General features: G+C 31.9%; 1 protein-coding gene across 1 annotated transcript in view; it reads left to right on the top strand.

The window, feature by feature from the left end:
* Positions 1-26,548, top strand: part of LOC143245579 (uncharacterized) — a 40,682-nt gene extending 14,134 nt beyond the window's left edge. Inside the window, exons 3-20 of the mRNA XM_076491937.1 lie at positions 19-294; positions 1,441-1,734; positions 6,602-6,847; positions 7,711-7,977; positions 8,977-9,261; positions 10,289-10,603; positions 11,574-11,846; positions 12,265-12,537; positions 14,613-15,290; positions 15,844-16,110; positions 16,282-16,542; positions 17,912-18,084; positions 18,669-18,829; positions 19,013-19,164; positions 19,673-19,751; positions 21,905-22,058; positions 22,810-23,890; positions 24,904-26,548. Coding sequence (XP_076348052.1) covers positions 19-294; positions 1,441-1,734; positions 6,602-6,847; positions 7,711-7,977; positions 8,977-9,261; positions 10,289-10,603; positions 11,574-11,846; positions 12,265-12,537; positions 14,613-15,290; positions 15,844-16,110; positions 16,282-16,542; positions 17,912-18,084; positions 18,669-18,829; positions 19,013-19,164; positions 19,673-19,751; positions 21,905-22,058; positions 22,810-23,890; positions 24,904-25,184 — 5,516 coding nt within the window. The 3' untranslated portion in view covers positions 25,185-26,548. The remainder of the gene's footprint in view (positions 1-18; positions 295-1,440; positions 1,735-6,601; positions 6,848-7,710; positions 7,978-8,976; positions 9,262-10,288; positions 10,604-11,573; positions 11,847-12,264; positions 12,538-14,612; positions 15,291-15,843; positions 16,111-16,281; positions 16,543-17,911; positions 18,085-18,668; positions 18,830-19,012; positions 19,165-19,672; positions 19,752-21,904; positions 22,059-22,809; positions 23,891-24,903) is intronic.
* Positions 26,549-27,120: the final 572 nt, after the last annotated feature.

Raw genomic sequence — 27,120 nt, 5'->3', positions numbered from 1 at the left:
TACTTCTAACGTTAACAGTTTCAAGTTGTTTTGGTGGAATAGAAACATATGAGAAGACAACAAATACGGCTTTTGCCCCAACCATTCAGTCTAACGTACTACTCCAGCAACAAGATGTTGCTCTGACCAGGGACTGCATCAGCTCCTGCCAACAGACAGCCGAGTGTCTTGCTTTTGGGCTGGATTATGCTAGTTTCCGCTGTTTCTCCTATGGTGTTAACTCTGTAGGGCGGAGAGATCAGTTGGTTTCTATGACTAGCACTAACTTCTTTGAGAAAATATGCATCCGAGGTGGTAAGTGGACTTATCTAAAGAATGTATTAAAATATAATACATGTAGTCGTAGATCTGTTTCAATAAATTTTGACAATTTTTATAGAAAGAATTGAGTAATAACAAAAATAAAAAAATGCTTTTGAAATATTGGCATCGCATAGAAAAACTTCAGTGAGGTTTCAGGTAACAGGTTCTTAGTGATTTAGTTAAGCCTTTTCTATAAATAAATATTAGCAATTTTATAATTTAATATACAAAATTCAAATTTTCTTAAAGAAAGATATTCGAAGTGGAAAAAATGAATTAACAGGTTCCAGTTTTAATAGATATTTCTGTTACCATGATATCAAGTTTTGAGAAGATAAGAAGTAAAAATTTTAGTTAAATAGTAGTGTTTATTACTAATAGTACGACTCTTTAAAATTCTTTTATCTTAAATTCTCACATTTTCAAATGAATATATTTTGATTATTACGAATATTTTAATCTTTTCTACCGACAGATAAAATCTTTCAAATATTCATTTCCATAATTGGTTTTAGGGTAATCATTAAGATAGTTGCTAACAATTAAAATTTGCCCATTAGATTTACACCATTTCAAGCACTACATTCTCGTTTTGACTAAAACTTGCTTTACTAACTTCTGTTATGTATTGAAATTATAACACTGCTTTTCTGGAGAAATAATGTACTTTAAAACGCTCGAACAGCATAAACACTTTGATTCATTCTAACATTATTTTTTCAAAAAAATGTCATAGGCTTAAACTTTGAACAGTACATACATTTACATTCATTAGTTTATTTATGTTATTCAAAAATATTTTTGAAGAAATATTCAAGGATAAAATTGTTAAGCAGTACTTACACTTTTAGTTGGTTAATTTTTAAAGGATGTTGATGCGTTTAGTATTGTACTCAATATATGATGAGCATGTTATGGAAAAGCTGTTCTGCAGTAGATGAAAAAGTTAAGAACCGATCTGTTGATAAGGCCACTATTCTGAAGAGTTAGAAATAAGTTTTGATAGAGAATGTACGAAGAATTTCAGTGGGGAAACACAGGTTAAAATAAGGGAAACTACACTTAATAAATATTCTAGTACTTCGAATAACTGCCAATGTATGTAGAATTTCAATGAAATTATACTGCTGAATTCAGTGGAAAAACAGACGTATGACAACTTGTGTGGAAGTCTTCTGTGGGCATTTGAGAGAGTAAAGGAAGCTTACCTGGACGACTACGTGGAGAAAGAGCTAACAAACGTCCAAACCAAGGAAGAGTGCGAACGTTCTTGTCTTATGGAGACAGAATTTGTCTGTCGATCGGCGGATTACGATAATGTGCAACAGATATGTCGCCTGAGTAAAGAAGAAAGACGAACACAACCTCAGGCGTTTAGACAGATTCCAGGTAGTAGCCGGGACTACTTAGAAAATCATTGTGCTGCATCTGGTAAGTGGACCTCATGTTTATATGGACCTTATTATGTTTAAAATAAATGCATATTTATTTTCAATGATGATATACACCAAATGTCATGACTGGTAACATTAATAACATCATGAACGAAACAAAAATGATTTGTAAAATAAATTAACTACTAACAAGTATATGCCTACATTTTGTCTACTCTGTTAGTAAGAAATCAATATGAGGGATTTTTATGCTCTGTTGTTCTTCAACATCAAATATTATTAATTACTAAGTTATCAATTAAATTAGATTAACTAAACAATGCAAACTTATTCAAAAATAAACTTCATGGACGGAACATTTATTTCAAGCAAGTTTAAGCCCTTTGTTTGTAGTTAAGCACAAAGCTACAGAATGGGCTATTTATGTTCTGCTTAAGGATATCGAAATCTGGTTTCTAGTGTTATAAGTCCGTAAACATACCGCTGTGCCACTGGGGAACAAGTAAGTTTGACCTCACCAGATAACTAAATATTCAACCAAACTATTTTCAACTGAAATAATTACAGGTGACTAAAGTCAGAGGGTAGTGAGCCGCACAGGGTAAAATAAAATAAACTGTACTGGATATATACTCTAGTAGTTTGAATAGTTCACGTATGTTTTGTTTTGTAGTTTGTTTTAGAATTTCACGAAAACTACGTAAACAATATTAATCCTAATTCTGAACTGCTAACTCTTTTATTACTCTTATCTGAGAGTCGCAGTATTAGCGCATTCACAATCCCAAAGTATGGAGCGCGATTTCAAGGTCATTAATCAATTGAGGGAAAGCTAACTGCTATGCTCCATCCAGCCTTTTGGCTTGTAAAACGTTGGCAAAGTAACGTAAAATGAGCGTTGCTCTAAAGTTTATCAAATTTTTGTAAAGCTGTACAATATACATATAGTACAGCGGTAAGTCTATGCATTTACAACGCTAAAATCAGGCGTTCGATTCCTCTTGGTGGACTCAGCAGATAGCCTAATGTTACTGTGATATATGAAATAATACACATAGTATCCATAGAAATTTATTATATAATCGTTTCTGACTGTTGTATTTATAACGTTTCGATATATTTTTTATATTCGGATAAACACATTTTCTTGAGCACTTTTATTTAAAACACTGAATAATTCTTTCTTGGAATACATTAGTTGATTGTGTTGTGTTTAATAACGTAAACAACCAGGATTATCTGCGTATACAGAGGCTGAATACGTTATGCATATATATATACCACCTTGTCCGGCTGCACTTTACTAATGACAGTGTATTTTGACAATTTCTCTACACCGAATTTTCTATTGCAAAAAGCCTCCCGCTAGTCCAGCGGTAAGTCTACGGGTTTACAACGCTAAAATCAGTGGTTCGATTCCCCTCGGTGGGCTCAGCAGATAGCACGATGTGGCTTTACTATAAGAAAACACACACACTCTATTGCAAAAGGCTTAGTCGTAATGCCTTTATGTCCAAAGTACAGTACTGGGTTGTTTCTGTAATCTACCTAGCATAAAGAACGGCGGTTTCCTGTCGCTCCTTCCAACAGTTTGATCGCCCAGAAATTCATAGGTACAGCGTCCGACTAAATGACTGATGTATTTTCAAGTAAAAAAGCAGGAATACTGGTTTCGTCCTCTGGCTGCTTGAGGTAGCTTGTGTGTACATGGGATGTTGCGGCTCTACGAGCTGGAGATTTTTTTCTTATGTTTTCTGTTGTGTCCTAAGAAATGTGGACGTTTTTTGTCGTGGTTGTTATGTAACTTCTAATTTGCATTCTCAAAGTCGTTTTATTATAATGTACTAAACTCTCTGTTTTCAGATATCGTATTATTTCGTCTTTTAAAATGATACAATAATTTTTTTTTTATTCTTTGGGGAGGGCAATTTAAAATAGGTTAAACTTCTTATGCAATTTTACGGACAGTTTGTGTTAAAGTGCTAATAATAAACGTATTTTTTAAATATTTTATATTTATTTTCTCTATCCTCAGAATATCAGTGTCGACGATGAAAAAGATACGTCACAATTGTCTATATTGTGTAACAAAGATATCATGTAGCATAAAAGCATTAGTTAGGTAAACAAATATATATATTCCTAATTATCTAAACGTACAGTTACTCACATATGCCTAGATGTAATTAAAATTCGAAATAGGAAGAAAATTTAACAACACAATTACCGTGTGCATTCTAATATACGATGAAGAAATAGTGGTTATGCTATGTTGCCTTTAAAGGACTAGCTATACGGAAGCAAGTTAAAATTCGCTGCAAAAAAAGAAGAGTTATTTTAATTGAGGTAGCTCCTCGTAGTCATCATGCATTCTAAGTTGACAATATATAAGCGAACAAAGGCTTGAATCCGGATACCAAACACTTGGTTGAAATGCTCAAATATAATCTATTACAACTACCCAAATTTATAGATACCTTATATTGAAAAAACAAACAAAAACAACATCAAAATACTTGTGATGAGGTTTACAATAATTATGAAATAAAAATAAGATATATTCATGGAAGCAGAAACAGTTTTCATGTAATACAAAGCAATCGTGTTTGGCGGAAAAGCATTGTTATATTTCCGTTTAGTGATGAATTATGAAAATCATGGTATTCAACACTGTGCTGGTGAGGGGCCCGGTGACCTGAATTCTACATTTCGACAGGTGAATACCCCAGTAATATATTACATACAAGGAAACTGTATTGAAAAACATTTTTCACTTACATTTTAATTTTTAAAAAGATGGGAAGTGCTTAATGGGGAAAAATAGATTTAGTACAATAGCAACGCTGTGATATTCCAAGTTTTTAGTTCGAAGTCCGGATTTTTTAGAATCATGAAATAATTTAATAATTTATTAATTCTTTTAAGACATATTGTACTACTATATTAAGAGTAAAACATGAAAGGTAAAATCTTTATTATTAGATACAACCAGTTAGTTTTGTTTGCGCAGTTACCAGAAGTTACCATCATTATCTCTGATGATAGTAATTGTGTTTCCAAAACTAATACCCAACAATAACAGTTTTATATTAAATTATGTTAAAAATGTAGGTTTTGTGTTTATTACTCTAAATTTTAATTACTTAATAATTATAAGAACAGTTATTCAAGTTATTATGTACAGTTTTGGCTTTATTTTAGGTTAATGTATAATAGTCCATAACAGGAAAATCTTTCACAACTTATATTGTTTAACAACATGAGTACTTAGTAAGACGTTTAGTGGATTTAACGAAAAAAATTGATATTTAAAAGATACTGTTCCTATTTGAAATGATTAAATAGCGGTACAGTCAAGTCTGGTTTCCAATCGTCTTGCATTAGTGTTTTATAAGTAATAACTTATTTATAAAAAAAAATGGAAAATATAATTTAACATGTTTAAGTTGTCGAAAAAAATACTTATTTTTACAGTAATTTTATTCCTGGCACGATTGTATTATGTTGTGCAAAATGTCTATGAGCGAATACCAATAAGAAACGGTCTTTGAATTCCACTCTAAAGACTCACAAGCTTACCCTTGTTTAAGATTTTGGTGACATGGTTCAATGGTGCAAAGAAGCTGTGATTTATCTGTCAGAATGTAAATTTTTTCACAATGATTTGATGTATACATAAATATAATTTAATTGTAGCATAAATAATGAATGATTAAAACGTATTCATGACGAACAATTTCTTTATTTTGTCTGAGTTTTGTAAGTGAAGCCTTTTCTTCATCATATGCCCCCGCCAGTACAGTGGTAATTCTACGGATATACAACGCTAAAATCAGGGATTCGATTCCACTCGGTGGGCTCAGAAGATAGCCCGATGCGGCTTTGCTATAAGTAAAACACACATACTCTTTATCATAAGATCTTTGATGTTGCTTTGTTTCACTAGACTTGTTTGAAAACATGAGGTATTACATTCTTAGCTTCTGTATCTCTTCTGTATCTCTTTTATTGATAAGCAGAGAACAACGTTTCGACCTTCCTAGGTCATCTTCAGGTTAAGCTTCTACTTATGTCTTCAGACTCTTTTGTATTAAATTTGCAATTTGACTTTGAGCTTTTCTCATCTTGTAGCTAGAGTTTGAAGTTTAATTTTCTTTAACGTGCAAATCTTTAAGCATGTTAAATACTGGATTAACAAGTGTTTTCCAATGCTTAACACATCTAATACTGTAAGTCTTCATGATGTTGTTTTTATTGTTACTATAGTTAATTTGATCTTTTTTTTCCAATAGATAAATTAACGGCATCTACTTATACCAAGGTGTTTTTTTGTGTGTAATTAAAATAAATGCAAGTTATTCATAATGTGGTGTGTAACGCATACGTTGTTAGATAAACACATCAAAGTTGTTTTGTGACATATTCTGTACTTAACCTGTAATAAACCAATACAAAGGAACACTTTTATATCTATATTAATAAATATAATCAAACATCTAAGTACGCCCTCTACATTCCTACACTCAGTTACACAGTCCCCTTCAAACATGTGGTCAGCTATCGGTCAGTTACCTCTTTCTTTCTTTGTGAACCTAACGATGACCGAAGAAGGTAGAAACGTTGTTCGCTCCTCTACATAAAAATTTTCTCACCCCAAACCAGCCGTTTTTACATATATATTTTTAACCTTAAGATGACCTAGGAAGGTCGAAACGTTGTTCTTTCCTTATCAGTAAAAGTGTTAATACCCATACCAGCAGTTCTGAGATACACTTTTATTTCAAGTGGGTTTCTCGTCACCAAGAAACAGCAATACTGATTATAATTATCTGTATAACTAAAATCCGAAAAGTATGTGCCTGTGCCTGTGGTTAATAAATTTAAATCTAATTTCGTTTGATCAGCTCCAAGCACCTGTCGGTACGATATAAAACAAAATAGATCCATCATTTCTATGGATTCCCTCCAGTTTGCTAGGAGTTCGAATGATTGTCAAATGCAGTGTGACAGAGAAACCAACTTCGTCTGTAGGGCTTATACTTTTGATGATCCCAGATGCTACTTGAGCGGAGATGATTCAGTGAGTTTGGACAATCCTAACTATCCTCCTCGACCTGGGGCTGTTTACGGAGAGAAAAAGTGTGTTATTGGTGAGTACAAGAGACGTTTTACAGACAATTGCAAACGGTTTTACTTCTTTTTAAAACGAAACGGCGAGAAACAGTAGAAGGTGCTTTATAAATTGAGAGTCTATTTTCCTTAAATAAATGTATTGAGCAGAAAGTGAAAAAAAAATTAAGCTTACAAATGCGACAGAAGAAAATAGCTTAACTATTTCAAAAATGTAATGAAAAATTATGTTGGCTTTGGAAAAAGAAGAGAGAAGCAGGTAGTTAAATTTATATAGAAGGGGTTAGGAAGATCACTTTTCTTCTTTAAATATATATTGGATTTTTCTCTTTACTATTTTGTTTCTTATTATTTCCCATTATGTTGAAGGTATGAATATGTAAGAATATCAATAAAAATTAATATAATCAACGATTATTGTCTCTAACTTTATCTGATATGGCACGATGTTTTGATGCATCTATTTTTCTTCAGTTTTTCCAAGAAAATACCAGGCATGGTATTTTGGGTACATCCAGCTTTCCATAAATTCTCAAGCAAAGACTTGGCAAAATGTTTCGATTCCGGGTATATCAACATTTTTTTTTCAACTTTTTAAGCGAAATGCCACGCAATACTTTTTAATCCTGATTAATAATAAATATACTCAAACGTTGCAAAACACAAACTCAACTATTAAGAAGTTTGGTTTTTCTTGTTGTTGCTGTTAAGGTTAACGTATAATACGAGCGACTGGGGAAATACCATGGAACACTACCTAAGAGCTATACCCAACAAATCTTGGTTTTGAATTTTATCTGTAGATGTCATACTAATTTAATAAAATATATTTTTTTAAATAAATGGATATATTTTTCTTAAAATTTTAGCATTATAATTTCAGAACAATGCACAGGAGGAATTTTCTCTTACGAAAAGATCACTGGTTACGTTCTGAGGTCAGCTCTGTCTATTCCGATACCAGTGGCCAGTCCAGTCAGCACATTGAAGTGTCGCAACTACTGCCAACGGTTAGGTTTGGACTGCCCAGCTTTTAGTGTGAACTACATCAATATGAGATGTGACCAGCTGGACCGGAACTCCCAAGGCCGGACTCAAGATTTGATGCAGAAAGATGGAGAGAATTACTTTGAGCGGATATGCTTGAGAGGTATAGCTCGAACAAAATAATTTATATTGATCACTAAGAAAAACGCTACTGATCGTAGGTTATATACTTTTAATTTGTGTCATTTACTGATGAACTAGACACATATCTTGCCTTTCAATAATATTTTAGCATTGTTATAAAATCTGCGTAACCAATGACAATGCATTAAATTAATATTCATTGTTAACTAATATCTTTATTTTATATGAACCCCAGTTTCGTTTTAGAAATTTAATTTTAGTGTTTACTGTGGTTTCTAATTAAATAACCAAAAATTTTGCAACAAATTAAAAAAAAGTTTTGGCTTCCACTTACAGAATATTCATTTCTTTATTCAAAAGTTTGTATAACTCTGCATTTTTACTTGGTTTCTGGTCTTCTATGATTGGATTGAGCTGTAGCTTTAAACAGAAATCTATAGTAAGATCTAAATAAGATTTAACTGTACCCCTGGAGGGAAAATAAAAATGCCATAATCTAGATCCTTTGGTGCTGCATAAAAAATGATATGTAAATTGTAAATTAAAAAGTTGTAGTTCAATATTTGAGTAATGAGTAACGTTGAACAGTTTGGTTGAACTAAAACATTTTACAGATTTCTTATGACCATCTCTTATTAAAACTACAATAAGAATAGAACAAAACTTCAGAATATTAATGGCTCCATGCCCTAATGCGTAAGGAAGTGTCTCTGGTTTCAAGCAACCGTATTTACACCCATCTGGAATTAACATAAAACATTTACATAGCCTACGATATAACATCTTATAATTCTTGTAAGCAAGCGTTATGTTACTTTCGAAAATATTATCTCTTAAGTTCTTGAGCAACAAATTGGCAGACGTTTAAAAATGTAGTGTTCTAAAGTAGATTTAAAGAACTATTAGTTATGAAGACGTTTGTCTTATTATTTTATATATTATCCACTTTTGATTAATGCTCTTAAAAAAGGGGTAAATAATGTATACTTTTTTCCTTTTATTCTGTATTTGTTTTCAGGTCAGAAGATAGGAACATGTGAAAACAAAGCTTGGGCATTTGAGAGAGTCTTGGGTTACATGCTTTCACCTGGGTTGTATGAAAAGATCATACAGTTTGTTCAGAGCAGACGCGATTGTGAGGAGATGTGTTTGAACGAACAATCCTTTCATTGCCGCTCTGCTTTGTATGACTCAGACTCAACAGAGTGTAAGCTTAGCAAGGATAGCCGCCGCACAAAACCCAATAACTATCAACCAACTAACAACCGAAGAATTAACTACTTAGAAAATGAGTGTATCAATGGTGAGTGGAGACACTTAATTAATTGTTAAGTCTTTAAATTAAATAACCACAAAAGAGGGTTCTTTCACAACCACACACAAAACAGTTCAGTGAAACATTTCTACTTTCCAGTACCAGATAAGAGTTGGCGATATACATCCCCTTTTTAAAGAAATGTTGTTTGTTTGGAATTAAGCACAAAGCTACACAATGGGCTATTTGTGCTCTGCCCATCGCAGGTATCGAAACCCAGTTTTTAGCGGTGTAGGTCCGCAGACATACCGCTCTACCACTGGAGGGCAAATAATTAAATAAGATGAAACGACGAAAATAGCTCACTGGCAACTGGCAAAGACATTCATCTGTATAACGGCTAAAGGATGATTCAAAGGATGGAAAGTGTAAAGAAATGTAATCAGAATTACACAACACCTCATTCGGTTTTAGCCAGACTTTTGGAGCAGAAGGTAGAAATTCAGAATTATATCTTAAACTCCATTTAAATATGAATACATTATATTGTGCGGCTTAGTATTAGTTCTGGTTATAAAACAGCAAGATTTATATTGATTTTAATTTAACTATCAATCTTATGTAATCGTGTTTTGAGCGATATTTCTAAACTAAAACTGAACTCTAAAATTCTAATAAGTCTTTTGGCTTGATAGAACACAGTGACATAAAATAAAATATTAAACAATTTAATGTTCATTGTTGTTTTGAATTAAGCACAAAACTACACAATGGGCAATCTGTGCTCTACCAACCAGGGGTATCAAACCTGGTTTTTAGCATTGTAAGTCCGCAGCCATACTGCTGAGCCACTAGAGGGCTTAAATGTTCCTCTATTTAACTTTAACATTAATATCAATAGAAAATGTATTTAGTTTTTAGGTAAATTCGAAATCTTGTTTTTGTGTTAATTTAGCCTTCTGTAACATTTTTAATGGTATTAACTATTTTTCTAATGTACGTAAAAAACTTGTAATCATTGTATCTATATAATTTACATCAAATTATTATTGTCCTTAACCATTCTTGGATTTAGTGATTTCGTGCCCTTATCAAGAAACTACTAGTGCTTACCCTACTTATACTGACGTAATCGAGATGAACGTGAGATCACAACAGGATTGTGAGCAGATGTGTGACGACTATATTAATTTCAACTGTCGATCTTTCGCCTTTTATTCAAGTAATGAGCAATGCTTCATCAGTGGCGATGACAAAATCAGCGGTGGAGCTGCAGCCATTCGGTCAAGAACCGGACTCAATTATTATGAAAAGAACTGTGAAGGCAGCTTGACTACTGAATCCACAACAATAATGTCATCATCATCATCTTCTTCCACAACCCCAACAAGTAAAAGCTCGTTTTATTCTATTATTTTTTATCTTTCTTTTCCTTGTGAAACTTAGTGGAATTTCTTAAAGCTATGAGAATTTGAATTTTGTCCATAACTAAGTTAGGAGAAAATGACGATAAATTTATGCAATTTAAATATCTAAATCTAAATTTCCTGTTATGGATCGTCTTCTAACACAACTCTATTGTAGATTGCTATTAACATAACTTCATTACAGGTCGACTTTGTTAGATACTACACTTTCAACTAGCTTTCCTTTCAACTTTGTTAGATGCTACACTTTCAACTAGCTTTCCCTTCAACTTTGTTAAGTCTTTACTTATTGAATCCCATCAAATTTAAATGTAACGAATTTCTGTTTATTACTGTGTGATGTCACATAAAAAATTAGGTTTAGAATGAAGTTTTGGTTCTTACTGGCAACGTATTTTCTGTCATCTCTCTTTGCTTACAGCTCAATTTTCCACATCTTTTGATCTTTTTCAGTGATGACGGAAAACCCACTTGTAGAGAAAAATATATATCAAAAATATATAGTTTTGATCTTTTTGCTCTTTGATTACATAGTCTTTCATAAATTTCTCTCCAAATTACGCTAAATACACCTGATTTCCTTATATTGGATCAAAACGTCTCAAAATAATAGGGATTCTTGTAGTTTTGAAATCCGCTGAACTTAGGAAAGAGACCTCTCTTCCAATAATCTTCTATCTCTTATGACTAACAAAAAGTTGGACTATTTTTTATCTCTCTCAATTTGAACTGATCTTTACATCGGACTTCATAATACTCCCAAAATATTAGTTTATAATAGCAAACACATTGGTGTAAGAACAGATTTATTTATTGGATAGGTAATATTAACTTAGATATATTTAAAATCATTGCTGTTTAAGCTTATATGTGAGTGTGTGGTTATTGTTTGTTTAATCTAAAGCGTAACTGATTTTAGTCTTTTTACTTAAGGTGCAAAATGCTTTTCTAACGAGAGACAAGTGTTTGAGAAGATAACAGGTTATGACATGGTGGGAGTAAGTGGAACTACCCTCTACCAGTCAACCATTAAAGGAGTGACATCTGAATGCTCTCGACTTTGCAGATTGTCTAACAAGTGTAAAGCCTTCGTCATAGATTATCAACAGCAGCGATGCACCAGCTTAAAGACAACGAGCACAGACCAACCTTCGAGCATCCAACCTTCTTACGGAAGAAGCTACTTCGAAGTAATTTGCATATCAAGTATGGAAAGATCCTTATTTATAACTGAAACAGTTTGTGTCATTTAAAACATTACATAAATCAATTTTGATACTTTCTTATATATGATGTATGAATATCATACTATTCTGTCATGTATATCATTTTGGAAAGGTGTAATGGTGACAATATCAGACACGTCTAAAATTAAAATAGTTTCTTATTATTAAAATTCGGAGTTAAGTCCCTGTGATGCACACAGAACTTATAGCTCTTTGTGCAAATTTATGGTTAACAATAACAGCAATGATCATATTAAAACCACTACTTAGTCAAAAGTATTTCATTTCATAAATGAACATTTTTACTGATTCTTTAATGAAATCCATCTACAGATCTCTGACTATACTAGTACTTGAAGACATGAATAATATATGCAGCTGTCTGGTACAATTTCTAGGGTCCCTTGGCTGTGCTAAATTGTGGCTATTTGAACGCTTTTCGAATCAGGAGTTGCAGGGAGCTCAACCCAGTGACACAGTTCGAGTTTTCAGTGGTCGAGAAGACTGTGAGCGCCGTTGTTTGGAGGAACGTCGTTTTCTCTGTGTTTCGGTTAACTATTATATCAGTCGTCGAGAGTGTAATCTCTACCGAGAAGGAAGAAATTCCCCTTCTGTTCAATTAGTTCCATCATCTGATGTCGAATATTTAGAAAACCAATGTAATGTGAATGGTAAGGGTTTAGAAAATAAAAAACTGATTTTTGATATTTTTTTCTTTTATGTTTGATAAACGAAAATTTAAAAGAAAAGACGATATTAAAACTACCTTTCATAAAATTTAAGCTCATAAAAAATAAAAATAAATTTTTGTACACGGATTTAACCTCAAAGTTAATATATGTTTGAGGTTTTCTCAACAGTCTAAGATAGTTTTATTGATTTGTTTGTTTTGGAATTTCGCACAAAGCTACTCGAGGGCTATCTGTGCTAGCCGTCCCTAATTTAGCAGTGTAAGACTAGAGGGAAAGCAGCTAGTCATCACCACCCACCGCCAACTCTTGGGCTACTCTTTTACCAACGAATAGTGGGATTGACCGTCACATTATACGCCCCCACGGCTGGGAGGGCGAGCATGTTTAGCGCGACGCGGGCACGAACCCGCGACCCTCGGATTACGAGTCGCACGCCTTACGCGCTTGGCCATGCCAGGCCTGTTTTACTGATTGTTTACCATACCTGAATATTGTCATTAAATCAAAGTGATACATTATTATCATTGGAGATTTCCGTATATTTCTGAAATCATATGATTAGTTCATTCAAGAAATATCGTTTTATTTCAGTACATATCTGTAAACTAGTCTATCTAATTAATTACTCTGTCTCATAAAGACTGTTCATCTCTTGAAATTGTGATGAATAAATAATTTATTCGAATTTTGTAAAGACATTTATTCCTATACTTTTAATAATTGAATATAGTATGATTTTATACAGGTAAACAACTTCATAATAAAATATTACTTAATAATAATGTATTGTTTTTACGAATTATGTAATAAATGAAAATAAAAATAATCATTTATACGTAATAATATATTTCACTAAACATAATACAATCTGAAACAATTATACATTTTGAATTTATAAATAAATAAGTTTTCGACTTAATAATAAAACTAGATTTATTTTTCTATTTTTTTCTACAGAAAAGAGTAACTGATTATTGGAAATGTAATTAAACTGGTCTTTTATTTTAGTTTAAAACAGCATTTTAGTTTTTATAGTTATTTATTTTTTTTAGAAATTTATCAGTCTTTAATATTCGTTAACTATCGACAAACTCCTGATGAAAATAGGTTAAATTTACAGTTGCTGTGTGTTACCAACAATTAGAAACAAACTTAGAATTTACAGTTTTAAAGTAACTAACAAGGTGAATTTAATTATATAACTAGTGTCACGTATTATTATTTATTCTATGAGTCTCCGATTTATTATGTTATGTATACTGTGTACTGATATTTCAAGCAGCCAGAAATTTGAATGTAGAAGTTTATTTAATGTTATTATGTGTCAAACTTATGGTATTTGCCAAAAAATTTGACACAAACAGTTTTCTTTCTTAATACAGATATATTTTAATACACAAACAAAAAACAATAAAAATTATAATAATAGTAATTACTAATAGTTATTACAAATAGTGATTTATATACAACACTTTTAGAAACTTATCAACAATACTGATCTTAAACTGAATATTTTATTGACGATCCAGGTCCACGACGAGTAAATTAATTCTTTGTTGATATACCTGTACACCTGTCTAGCTAGATTGAAGTGCACGTAGTCCCCCAATGGCACAGCGGCATATCTACGGACTCACAGTGCTATAAACTGGATTTCAATACCCGTAGTGGGCAGAGAACAGATAGCTTACTGTGTAGCCTTCTGCTTAATTCTAAATAATAAATCAATAAAGAACAGGTAATTTTTTTCCGGCGACAATATCTAATGTCCTCGTAGAAATATTAACGTCCAAAGCTAATTTACTGAAGTTTTACGGTTTGTAATATTTGAAATCTATAACGTTCCTTGTCAAATTCTGTAGTTTTTCCAATTCATATGCGTTAATCACAATTATACCTTCCGAGACCTACAGCGTCGGTTTTATATAGCAATCAATTTCGAATTTCAAATGCTTGAATTCAAATACATATTAATGATACAATGCATTTTGTTTAACTATTATTATACATTACTTAACAGTAAGTAAATTCAGGTACCGTTTTATTTTTTTCAGAAACGAGTAGCTGTTCTTATAATTCTGCAGAAAGAGACATTTCCATGTTATATATTACAAAGTCACTAACAGGGGTGACCTCTACCTTCCAGTGTGAACAATTGTGTGATAGAGAGCGAGACTTCAATTGTCGGTCATACACGTTAGATCGAACCCGTTGTTTGTTAAGCAGTGAGAGTAGAGAAACGGGACAGTTTAGGGCACTACAACCCCAGTCTGGTGCTATATACGTGGAGAAAACGTGTAGAGATAGTGGAAAAACAACATTTCCGTCAACTCCAACAAAATATTCAACATTTCCCACAAGGTATCCAACGTTTCCAACACGATATCCAACATTCCCAACAGTACATCCACGAACTCCATCACCTTTTCCACCAACTTATCCTACACTGCTTCCTCCTGTAGTATGTGGAATAAACGATTACACATATGAAAAAACTATTGGTTACGACTTCATGTTTGGAAGAAGAGACGTCATTAGGACCCAGGGTGTGATAGGAGTTTTAGCAGAATGTCAGAGAGGCTGCCAACAGTTGGGTGACATGTGTCAAGCGTTTGTGATTATTTATGGAAGGACTCAGAAATGTTACTGTTTGGGAATGGGTGGAGGAAATAACCCCGAATCCCTTTCTCCATCCCCACAAAGTAGCTACTTCGAAAAAGTATGTCTAAAAGGTGAGTAACTCAGTTATTATTGTATTTGTTGTTATAACAAATTAATTTATTTATTTATGGATATGTTATCGATACTCATCCTCTCTTTCTCTCTTTAAGAATCTTCGATTAAGATGGTAAGCATTACCCGGAGAAAAATACTTTTCACTACAAACAATTCTCTCTCAAAATAAGTGAAATTTGTTATTCATGACAATTTCATATATTTTTTATGCTTAAAAGACATTTTTGCTTGAGTAAGTTTGAGACTATTTATGAGAGGTTTATAGTACATGAAGATGAGTAGACTCATGAGAAAGGTATATCAACAGTGCTTGAATAAAAACAAACTTACCCATTTTTTTTTCGTTGAGAATTATGATATAACGGGAGTGAAAAAAAAAGTCCCTGTTAGACGAACAGATTTCTCTTTATATTCAACTTCAAGAGGAAGACTACAAAATACCACTAAAAATTAAGATGAAATTACTTTTATGAAGTAGAAATGACACGTATTTTTCTTAAGAACATGTATGTTGATTTAAATCTATTCAATTGACTAAACATCATGTAGGTCGCTCATGTGGGAAACTATGGACGTTTGAGAGAATCATTGGTTACGAGTTTCAAGGAAAGGTGGAGCGAGAGATTTCAGGAGTTTTTAATCGACACGACTGTCAGGACTATTGTTTGAGTGAATCCACCTTTCTGTGTCGAGCAGCAAATTACTATTACCAGCACCGAATCTGTCGACTATTTTCGGAAAACCGTCGAAGTCAACCGAAATTATTTCACAGAATAGCAGGTGTTGCTGAATATTTAGAAAATCAATGCGCTCCAGGTATGTATCGCTTATTTTACAACTATATCATGAAAATGTGAAATGTAAGTTCAAAGAAAAAAAATGATTTACTTTCAGAACAATATGTGATTGTGTATGTCACAAATATTTATCAAAAATAAAGAAAAAACTTATGACCTACATTTATTAAGTTGTAAACCTAATTTTCAGAACATTCGACTTGCCAGTTCCAGGACTTCAACGACCGATTTTTCTCTCGTATTGATCGGCTGACACGAGCACGTTCTTTGCATGAGTGTCAGCAACAATGTGATTTAGAAAAGCTTTTTACGTGTCGCTCAGTGGACTACGAAGTGATGACACGTGACTGCGGACTCTGTAGTGATGACACAACAACACTGGAGCACGGAAAGAAGGCTCTAGAAACCCGCCGTTTCACAATTTACAGCGAAAAAGGAACTTGTGAGAAAGGTAATCAAGCCATTATCTAAGGAAATAGGAAAATTACAAAGCTTCAAATATGTAAGTAGCTTTCTATGATAACATAAATCTATCCTTTAGCAGATGCTACTTTTTATCACACGCTAGGTTTTTCTGGCAGAACAGAAAGCTTGGGTGGTAAATGATTAACCATCTTCAATTAATTTCTTACAGTCAGATGTATTATGAGCTGTTTGTCGAAAGATTTCTTAAGTTAACTCGACAGAAGAGGTTGTCTCTTGATAAATTGTAGAGTTTTAAGTGAGTCATATTTCTTCTAATTGTAAGTTAGCATGCATTGTGAACTTGATATAGTCAATAAAGGTAGTAACATCGTTTAAATTAGAATAAAGAATACAGGATAAAAGTTCTTCATTTTAATTTGTGAACTAATTCGTCTTTGTTAGCAATTATCCTGGCAATGGCTGCGCAAAAGAGGGGTAATACTAAGTTTAGTTCTTATAATACTCGCTTACAACATTGATTAATTCCTACCACCAAGATTTGGTATAGTGAAGTTACACAACAGCTATTTTCGCATAACCGTCTCTAATTTTGAATAGTTAATTTTGAGAAAAGGCAAATAGTTAATAAAACTCACTGCCATTGTTTGGCTATGTTATTCTAATAGTGGAATTTAACTCTCACTCTTATAACACATCCATGGCCACAAAGTATGGAGAACGATATTTTTCTTGCGCCAAGAAAATGCGAACTAACGATCTTCTGAGTTGCAATCCAATACGCTAAGAATTAAGCCACATCCGGTCTACCTGCTGAGGAGAGTCAAATTCAAATGTTTACCCGTAAGTAAAAAAAAAAAAAAAAAAAAGAGTTGAAAAGAGTTCACTGAAACAACATATGTTATTAATGCCTTCTGAGGAAAATATTTTAAGGACATCGCAAATACAATGTCTTGGTGTGTTGTAGGCATAATAGAAACAAAAACATTTTAATGTGTATTAAAACAATAATAGAAACTGTATGGCATAGTTTACTAACTTTCAACTTCGTATACTGAATAACGACTACAAACCAACATGGTATAGTAAAAACATTTTCTTTATGAATTTCGATCAGTAACTACTTTTTTTACTTGAATTCTAATACTTTAATTACAACAATAGCACTTTATATTGTAAATACATATTATGAAATTTTTCACTTTCTTTGCTATGAATTGTAGCTAGTAAGTAAATAACAAACATGACTGAGTATGTAAGTTTCTCTTTATTTTCTATAAATTAAAGTTAGCAAATAAATAAAAATATTTTACTCTACTTTCAAGTATGTAAACTAGAGCTTTAGTGTAGTGTATATCATGTTGTTCAGGACGTGTTTGTTGCTATGTTACTTCTAGTTAGTGTACAATGCACACCCCAAGACATGTTAGTCACATTGAATTTTGAGTCACCATTTAGCGGCAGGGTGTACGCTAGAGGGAACCCCAGTCAATGCTTTGTTGTTGGTCAAGGACAAACTTCAATACAGCTTGCGATATCTTTAGGAAGTCGTTGTGGTTCAAGACAAGAGGTGAGTAAGGACTTGTTTTCTATTGAAATAAACCAAAGTTTAAGGAATTTGCAATAATTTTTCTATGCATATATTATACGTGAATACACTAGCTTGAGTTCATATGCCTTTTTATATGTTCCTCTATACACATTATCTTCGTTTGAACTATTCCGAAGTTTATGTTATGTTAAAGTAAAATCGATAATTCAATTGAAAACCTAAAAATTTTGAAAATTTCAGACAAAGTATTGTACTATAAACTGTCAGAACCTCAGACAATAGTTTATTATCCTGAGAATTCCAATATTATCACACTTATGTCCACATTCAGTAATTGACTTTGCTTGAACAGACCTCTCATTATGTCTGTATTTCGAACTTCAAAAGCATTCATAATCAGTCTTTGTTTGATAGAATGTTCAATTACAACATTCTGTCGTGGTTTCAACTTAGAGTGAACTTGTAATCTAGGTTAAAGTTGAATCAAAATAAAGCTATTCCTATTATAAAAACACAGGTAGTAGAATGTTATATTTGCAAATACCCTGCATTTCAGTTTTGAAGAGTTTACGACATAAAATTTTACACTCGTTTGATTTCAGGGAGAAAAACTGTATGTAAATGAGGTAGTAATTCAGAAGCATCCAATCATCGTGACTGAAAGTGACCGGACAGTTCGGGTAGTGTGTTCTTTCGAGATGGGTGAACACACAGTCACGTTAGGTAGTCCATTCCAAGGAGGAATTAAAGGAGTTGATGTGACGTATGTTTTCTTCTTATATACATTTATGTTTTTTGTTGGTCAGCCATTTTTTTCATTTTATAAATTTTACTCATGTATTTATTTAAACACCATTTATATAAGAAGTATTTAAAACTTCGAGGTGAAAAAATAGTTCTGCAGGCGATATTATAAAGTTTAATTTTTTATTATGAAATTTTTCAGCACTCAACGTCCTTCCATCAATTCTGTAGTCACCAATACAGCATCACCACCTAAAGTGAGTTTACGAATACTAGATCGATATGGAAGAGACGCTAGGTTAGTTGGTTTAGGAGACGAACTCATTTTAAAAATTGAAATTCAAGAAACTTCATGTAAGTTGCCTGGTTTTCAATTTTAATAAATATGTTATAACCTTAAAATTAATATATTAAATCCAGATTTAAGACAATAAAAATATCTTTAAATAGTAAAAAAATAAATAAGCTCAATTTATTATTCGATTTATCACTTGTTACTGAGTTAAACCGGTTTCTAGGCATTTCTTCACCACTTGTCAATCCTTACCTGCTGAATAACTCATAAAAATATATTAATAACATCGATGCTACATCTTCTTAAACTTATACAAACAAGTTCACTGTGTCGAATAAAGAACAATTAGAATCAACATATTAATAAGATCTGTATTCAACAAAATATAAAATATAGTATTATATTTAAAACTAAAACATCTGCAATTTTTTCTACACTTATTACAATCTGTTTTGTTTACTCATTAATCTTGTAAGATATTAAGGGTTGTGCGTTATTTTTTGCGATACTTTTGTATACATTTCAGTTTCGGATATTTAGTTTCTTCACAATATTTCCTTCTTCTAGCTGCGTTTGCAATATTTGCTAGAAATCTTTACGCTAGAAGTGCCAATGGCGAATCCTTGTTCCTAATCGACAGCAATGGGTAAGTTTATTTCAAATAATCGTTCTTTTCATACTTTGTATTTTTATGAAAATATTGTTAGTGAAGACTAAACAAAAGTTAGTGTTGAATGATTTCAAACTATGAATACAACAGAAGTTATATAATATGAAGAACGTTAATGAGCAGTAACGTTAAAAACCGGATTTATAAATAACGTCTTAAAACAATTTACGTATCCGAAAAGAAAAAAAACAACACACTCTTAAACTGCATTACAATTGTAAATAGTGTTTTCATATATTCTCTTAGCATAATTAAACAAAGAAATCTAAAGTACATTATAACCGTAAATAGGGTTCTGTAATAATCTTTTATTACAACTATACTAAGCAAGCTGAATTACATTATAAGTATAAATAGCATCCTGTAATGATCTCTTAGCATATCTAAATAAGTAAGCAAAACTGGCTAGTAATGAAAATCATTTTATAATTTAAAATCATCTAACTCACAATATTTATTTCATTACGACATTTTTAAAATTATGGTCATAATTAGAAAACGCATTATCTATTTTTCAAAAATAACGAAAATTAGGAACATTGAACAACGAGGCTAGTAATGAATTTTTTTTATATTGTGGTGGATGTGATTAACAAATTTACATTTTATTATAAACATGAGACGTGTATTTAGTAGGTTCAGAAACTTTGAGTGTATATATTTCAAATAAGTAATGAAAGATAAAACAGTTACATCTTAATTAAAAGGTTTTTGTGAAATTTAGATTATTGTATATGTTTTATTACTATACACCATTCTACAGTGGAATTTGTTTTTCAAAACTTTTAGGCTGACATTGAATTAACAATACAGCTATTGGGCAAAATATAAACATATAATTAGTAATTACCATAGTGTCTTAATGAGGATTTTTCAGTTAGATGTTTCACATGCATCAGGATCCCTTTATTTAAATAGTTTACTTAACAATTCTTAACTTTGTTAATTGAGGTCCCACTGCTTTTCATTAACAAATAGTTTCAGCCTTCCTATCTTCATTTACTTGTGCTTCAACAAATGTAACATCTTGTTAAAAAAAACTTAGCTTCAGCAAACTTGTCTTTGTATGTTCTTAAAAATCCCATCATTATATAAAGATTCAACTTCAGTGTGTTACCTTGCTGTATCTGTAAATGTTCTAAAGATGTCATCTGCGTATTGTGAATTGTGTGTGTATGTTAGATTTGGAAAAGGTATGTCACAAAAATTATGTAAAGAAGTGGAGAGAGGACCGTTCTTTAAATTTGTAACTTAATCGCCTATACCTTGATTAATATGGGAGGAATTCCAGAATTTTTATTTAAAATGTGACTTCATTATAATCTTAGATTTGTTTATTTTTAGATATTCCAAATATTAGTATTTTTTATTTAAACGCTTATTTTTCTTTATCCACAGGAGTTAAAAAAACACATAGTCTTTCACATAGTATTGTTAGCGATAGACGAATTAGAGCTGCTATTCAGGGAATCAGACACTTAGGACACAACATGACACTTGTTATACTTTAAAACTATATTCAATCGTTTCCTTTCATCAATTACACCTGAATAGCATCCGTAGCGTTACTTAATGGCAGGTTTTTTTTCCCTTTCGATTGTTGCTGTTGACAGATATTTTTGAACAACCAGTTAAAGAAATATTCCAAAACGATGTTCCTATTAGAGTCTGTGGGACCCATATTAATTATAATAAGGCTAAACCTGTGTATCTATATGGTTCAGGGAATCTTGTGACATATTACATTATCATAATAATTTTTTGTGGAAATAAGTGGGTTAATATACAGTTTTCCATGTATGTCTGTGTGTATGGGGGTTCATAATAAAATTGTTAATCTATGTATATTTACTCTAAAGATCCCAGCTTACTTATGTAAACGAATGACTGTAGCATTGTTACAACGATTTATTTTTTGGTTTCTCCAAAAACCTAATGTGTTTTTCCAATATTTATCTAGATAAATATTAACATGTTTTATTTGTATTATCTCCAAAAACTCCGAATTTGTTTAAAGAAATAGCTACAATATTGTTACAACGGATTATCTATTAATTTCGAAAATCCTCTCAAATGTGTACTTTTTAAATAAACAAATAACTATCGTCGATATTTTCTCCTATATACAGGTGTCCCACGGATCCCAGCATATTTCCTTCTCTCCAGTTGGACCAGAAAGATTATCGTTCCCTATTTTCTCGATTTAAGGCTTTTCGTTTCCCTTCTACTGGGTTAGTGAACTTTGAGGTGCAAATTAGATTCTGTCAGGATTTTTGTGAACACGTAAGTTTGTGTTGCTCTGCAGTTTTGAATAAATGTTATAAAGGTATCGACATCACGATTCTTTTCCCACAAATGTTTTTACAGAGAAAAACTAACAGATTCATCAGCGAGAATATTCTCAACTGAATGCTGTATAGTTAGTTTTAGAAACTTACATATATACGTCATCTTTATACCTTTTAGACATTTGGCGCCACATAAAAGAAGTGTACTACAACAAGCGTATGTGTACTAATTCTCTAACTGCTTCGTCAATAAATCCATGACCCTGAATTGTTATTACTGAATCATTTTAAACTTTAAGTAATAATATTAAAATAAGATAAAATATTAAATAAAGCTTTATGTTCGAATAATTTTTTTCTGTGGAAAAAATTATTAGCAACAAGCACGATCTAGTTGTTAATGTATTGCTTTGAGGATCTTGGGTTCGTTTGATCATTTTAAAATTTTAAGCAAAGTAACAGAAAAGGTAATCTGTTCTTAATTTAGAACCGATAAATTATATGAAAGGCATATGACCAAAATTATCCACCTCTTGTGCTACTTTTATTTGTCAGGCTGATCCTTTTTTTTAGCAGGCAGGGAACGAGTTTCTGTAGCATGATAGCATAAAATATGAACCTTGAAATTCACCAATCGCTATAACCCTGCCTTTACCCACCCCAAAAAAACTACAGAAAACGCAACTCTTTGTATTATTTTAAAAAGTTGTATTTTGAAATATTAATTGAACCTTTTCATTCTGTAGGTTCTGTGTGCTAATAATGAATTGTCTTACGGACGGCGAAAACGAGATACAGTTACAAAGGAAGCAAAACCACAAGTTGAACGTCCGATGTTGGGTTCAAATTTTAGTAGCGTAAATCAAACAAAAACCAGGAGTATTTCTCCTCCAAGTAATTCAATGAAATCTTCACCGGTTCTAGTTCCAGTGAATGCTGTTATTGAGGATATTTTTAAAACGTTTCTTTCATCATCAGGTCCTGTTTTACCATCTAGTTCAAAGAAAATTCCTGTAAACGACAGTTTACATTTTGACAATATTTCTAATTACGACAGTTTAGCCGATCTTGAAAAATCACATGTGATACAAGAATCAGCTAATGCTAGCAAGGATGATAAATCTGAGAAATTTTCGAACATTTCTTATGAAAGGATAAGTTTAACCACCTTTGTAAATACATCAGAGCCTAACTTTGTAACAACCACTATACCCCACGCGATTATCAAATCTGATAAAAATACACGGAAACACAGTATTAGCACTGAAATACAACTATCTTCATCGACCTCTTATGAAAGATCTAGTAACACTTTTTATGGTAGCTCCTCTGAAAATCCTAACAATAAATTATATGACAGCTCTTCTCAAAGTCCTAACAGTCATTTATATGGCAGTTCTTCTGAAAGACCTAATAATAAATTATATGGTAGCTCTTCTGAAAGACCTAACAATAATTTGTATGGTAGTTTTTCTGAAAGATTAAATAATAATTTATATGGCAGTTCTCTTGAAAGACCTAACAACATTTTATACGGCAGCTCTTCTGAAAGACACAACAGTAATTTATATGATAATTCTCACAGCAATAATCCATATAACTACAAACAGAATAATAATGAGTTAAACTCAACAAAACGTTACTGGATGCCAAAAGCTGGAGAGCTGTATTTTCAAGTATCTGTCAATGAAGAAACAACTCCAGAAATTACTGCTACAACGGAAAGACCAATACCACAAGAAATACCCCTATCCTTAGCTATTATGGTCGGTGAAGATGCAGAAAAAGAAATTCCAGTGGATAAGAGAGACTCTAAAACTCTACTGGGTAGGTATATTTAGCAACATTTCAGTTAGAAGTAAATAGCAAATACTTTATAACAATGAAACGTTTCTTTGCTAACAAGCTTTATTAATTTGTTAGCACTACGTTTAGACATTTTTTTTATTATGAACAGGTTTGTGTCTGTGTGTCTATCCGTTACGAAAATTTCCCAACATATGACTTTAGATCATTATGAAACTTTCTACAGGACACACAGAAGTACAAATTAGATAACGTATTGAAAATGGTTACTTTAATATAAAGAAGCTCATCAAAATGGATCAACTACAACAGCATTTTATGGCAGTATTGAAGAGGCTTATATGGTCAATGACGCACATGCATTGTGTCCCGTTACCTTCGTGAATTCAACGAAATAAATGCTAAGCCTGGCGTAAGAACCTATGCAAGTAATAATAATGATGATATGACCAAATTTATAACAATCATTTTTCTAACACTGGACTTATTAAATAAGCGCAAGTTTCTTTTTAATTACTTAAAAAATAAATTGATTAATAATTGTTTCTGAGGCTTAATTAACCCGACTTAAATTCTTCAGAACCTCTTCAGAATTTGTATATTTTTCAAAAGTATGAGATTAACTTGTACTTAATATTATGTTTAAGGTATATATTATTTCTTATGCACCTGTTTTCATGAAAATTCATTGCAAAGTTTTGAGAGATACTTTAATATTTATTTTAGTACTACAGGGCATATTAATCATTTTTCGAACATCGTAGATTTAGCATTCTATAAAGAAACTGTACTGACGAGTTAAAATAAAGTGCATCCCCTAGTGACACAGCGGTATGTTTGCGGACTTACACTGCTAAAAATCAGGTTTCGATGCCTGGGCAGAACACAGATAGTCTATTGTGTAGCTTTATACTTAATCCTAAACAAACAAACAATTTGAAAAGTTGTTTATTTTATGCTTAAATGAAACTTACATATAACTTGATTTTGTTTTAAACGTATATAAAGTTTTTAATATTATTTTCTTGTTCCAGATGTCAAATCAAAACTTCCTGGAGGTGTATGTACGTCTCGTTCCACATTCATAACAGTTGTGACTGCAGTATCTTTAATTTACTTTGTTTTGATCGCTGCCGCCATCTTCTGTCGTTTCCGGATTCAAAAGAACCGAAAAAAACAATTCTCTGATGACGAGCTCCCTTTTCGAGTTCCAGCCTTTGTTGCCACAACAGATGGAAAACCACACCAGATGATTTACGGTAGCTCAGACGACAAATTCACGAGTATCTATGGAACCTACGACTCACCGCCCTGATTCAGGCTGCCACCACTCAAATAACAAATTTTATTAAAATTAATCATACACAACGGACAACATTAAACTGGATAACAAGGCATGGATAGTTATATCACGTTGGTTTTAAAATATATACTTAGTTAATTTCAATAACTATTACTTTAACAATTAGTACTTGTTTTTATCTATCTGCCTTTTTATTATTTATGGATTGGTGGAGGTAATGGTACCGATAGATCTGGGCAATAGGCAAGGGTGAACATTGAGAAAAATCTCTTTATTCAGGCTAAGATTACAATATGATAATTGAAATAGTAAAGAAGTAACTTTTACAACCGGTGCGTTTATGTAATAGTTAATTTATTTTCCACATTTTAACGGCTTTAGGTTTTTTTGCCGTCAAGAAAACATTTTTAGCAAAATACTTCTATTTTAGAAACAAGATCTGTGATAATCTAGAACAAAACAAACATTCATACTTTGTAATCTGTTATTTGATTTAGTGCACTATTATAACAATAAAACCAATATGTGGCTTTTAAAAGCTCAAGAAAGTTGGCCAATTTTGTTTATAATCCTTTTCAGTGTTTTCTTGAATTGTGTGCTTGAAGCATAAGAAAGCAAAACAGTTGTATGCAGACGAAGTGAAAGTAAATATTAGAACAAAGGCAGCATGCGCAGAATTTAACCAGAGTGATTAGCAGTTTAATTTGGGGAAAAATTAAACTAACTATATACAAGCAATACTGTATCATGACAAATAATTTTTGATCCGTTCTTACGTGTAACATTTTAAAATGTTTAGGTCAAACCAAAGATTGTAAATTTTAGACAAAAGTTTTTTCGTTTTATCCATCAAAATGTATAATCTATCTTCCATTATTATATTCAGTTGTCCGTCTTGTTACAATATAGTTCTTTCTTTCATCTTCTATCAAGAATTATAGACTATAAATTTTAAGTTTCAAATTGTTTTCAGTGTTTACTTTAGTGTTAAGACTTTTTTTTTTTACATATTTCAGACTTTTTCTTTAGGTTTCTTTGAAAGCAACAAACAAACTGAAATATGTGTAATTTCTGCTTTGAAACAACTTTATGAATGTTTAGTTTATCGTCCTCCGCTGGGACAGCCGTAAGTCTACGGATTTACAATGCTAAAATTAGGAGTTCGATTCCTCTTGGTGGGCACAGCAGATGGGCCTATGTGACTTGCTATAACAGAAACACACTCACGTTTAGATTATTAACCGAACATATTCATTAGATTGTATGGTATATTCCGTTTTATCACATATAATTTTACCTTAAGTAAAACTTTTCACTCCAATTCTAATGTACAATTTTTCATTGTTGACATTAAAGAACTTGACTGATGTACAAATACATAAGTTTGTAGTGAAGATTAATTTATTTTCTTCGTTAATCATTTTAGGAATAATAAACTTATTATTTTGCAGAGTAATTACAAAATAATGTGAGTTTAATAAAGCATTTTTAAGGTAAATATTAAACTGTTTTGTTAGAGATTTTTAGGGTTCCTGGAATGATCAGTTCTTATTGGTTTCACATGATACTAAAAGTACTGTTTCTAACCTTCTAAATGTATTTATGATTAACGAGTCCTGTATTTTTCATTTGTATAGGAGGTACTCTTTTCCTAAGACTTGAGCCTCAGTTTGTCAAGTTTGCTTCAACAACGTACTTAAAATGTATTTCTAACCATGATACCATGAAATTAAATGATTTAAAACAGGATTTTAAAAAACACAAATATTTGAACGATTAAATTATTTCGAAGTTTTGAAAAAGACTGAAACAAATGGTTCAGGCAAATTGTAGTTAGTATTTTAAAGTATTTGTGAATAGAAACTTTAAATAAATTCGGAAACATATTAATCGTTTAAAACTATTAATCGTACTAACCAGGAAACATTGACACCACACTATTTTACTT

This window comes from Tachypleus tridentatus, chromosome 2 (assembly GCF_004210375.1).
Source record: "Tachypleus tridentatus isolate NWPU-2018 chromosome 2, ASM421037v1, whole genome shotgun sequence".
Lineage (NCBI taxonomy): Eukaryota > Metazoa > Arthropoda > Merostomata > Xiphosura > Limulidae > Tachypleus > Tachypleus tridentatus.
This window is presented reverse-complemented; position numbering and strand designations above follow the sequence as displayed.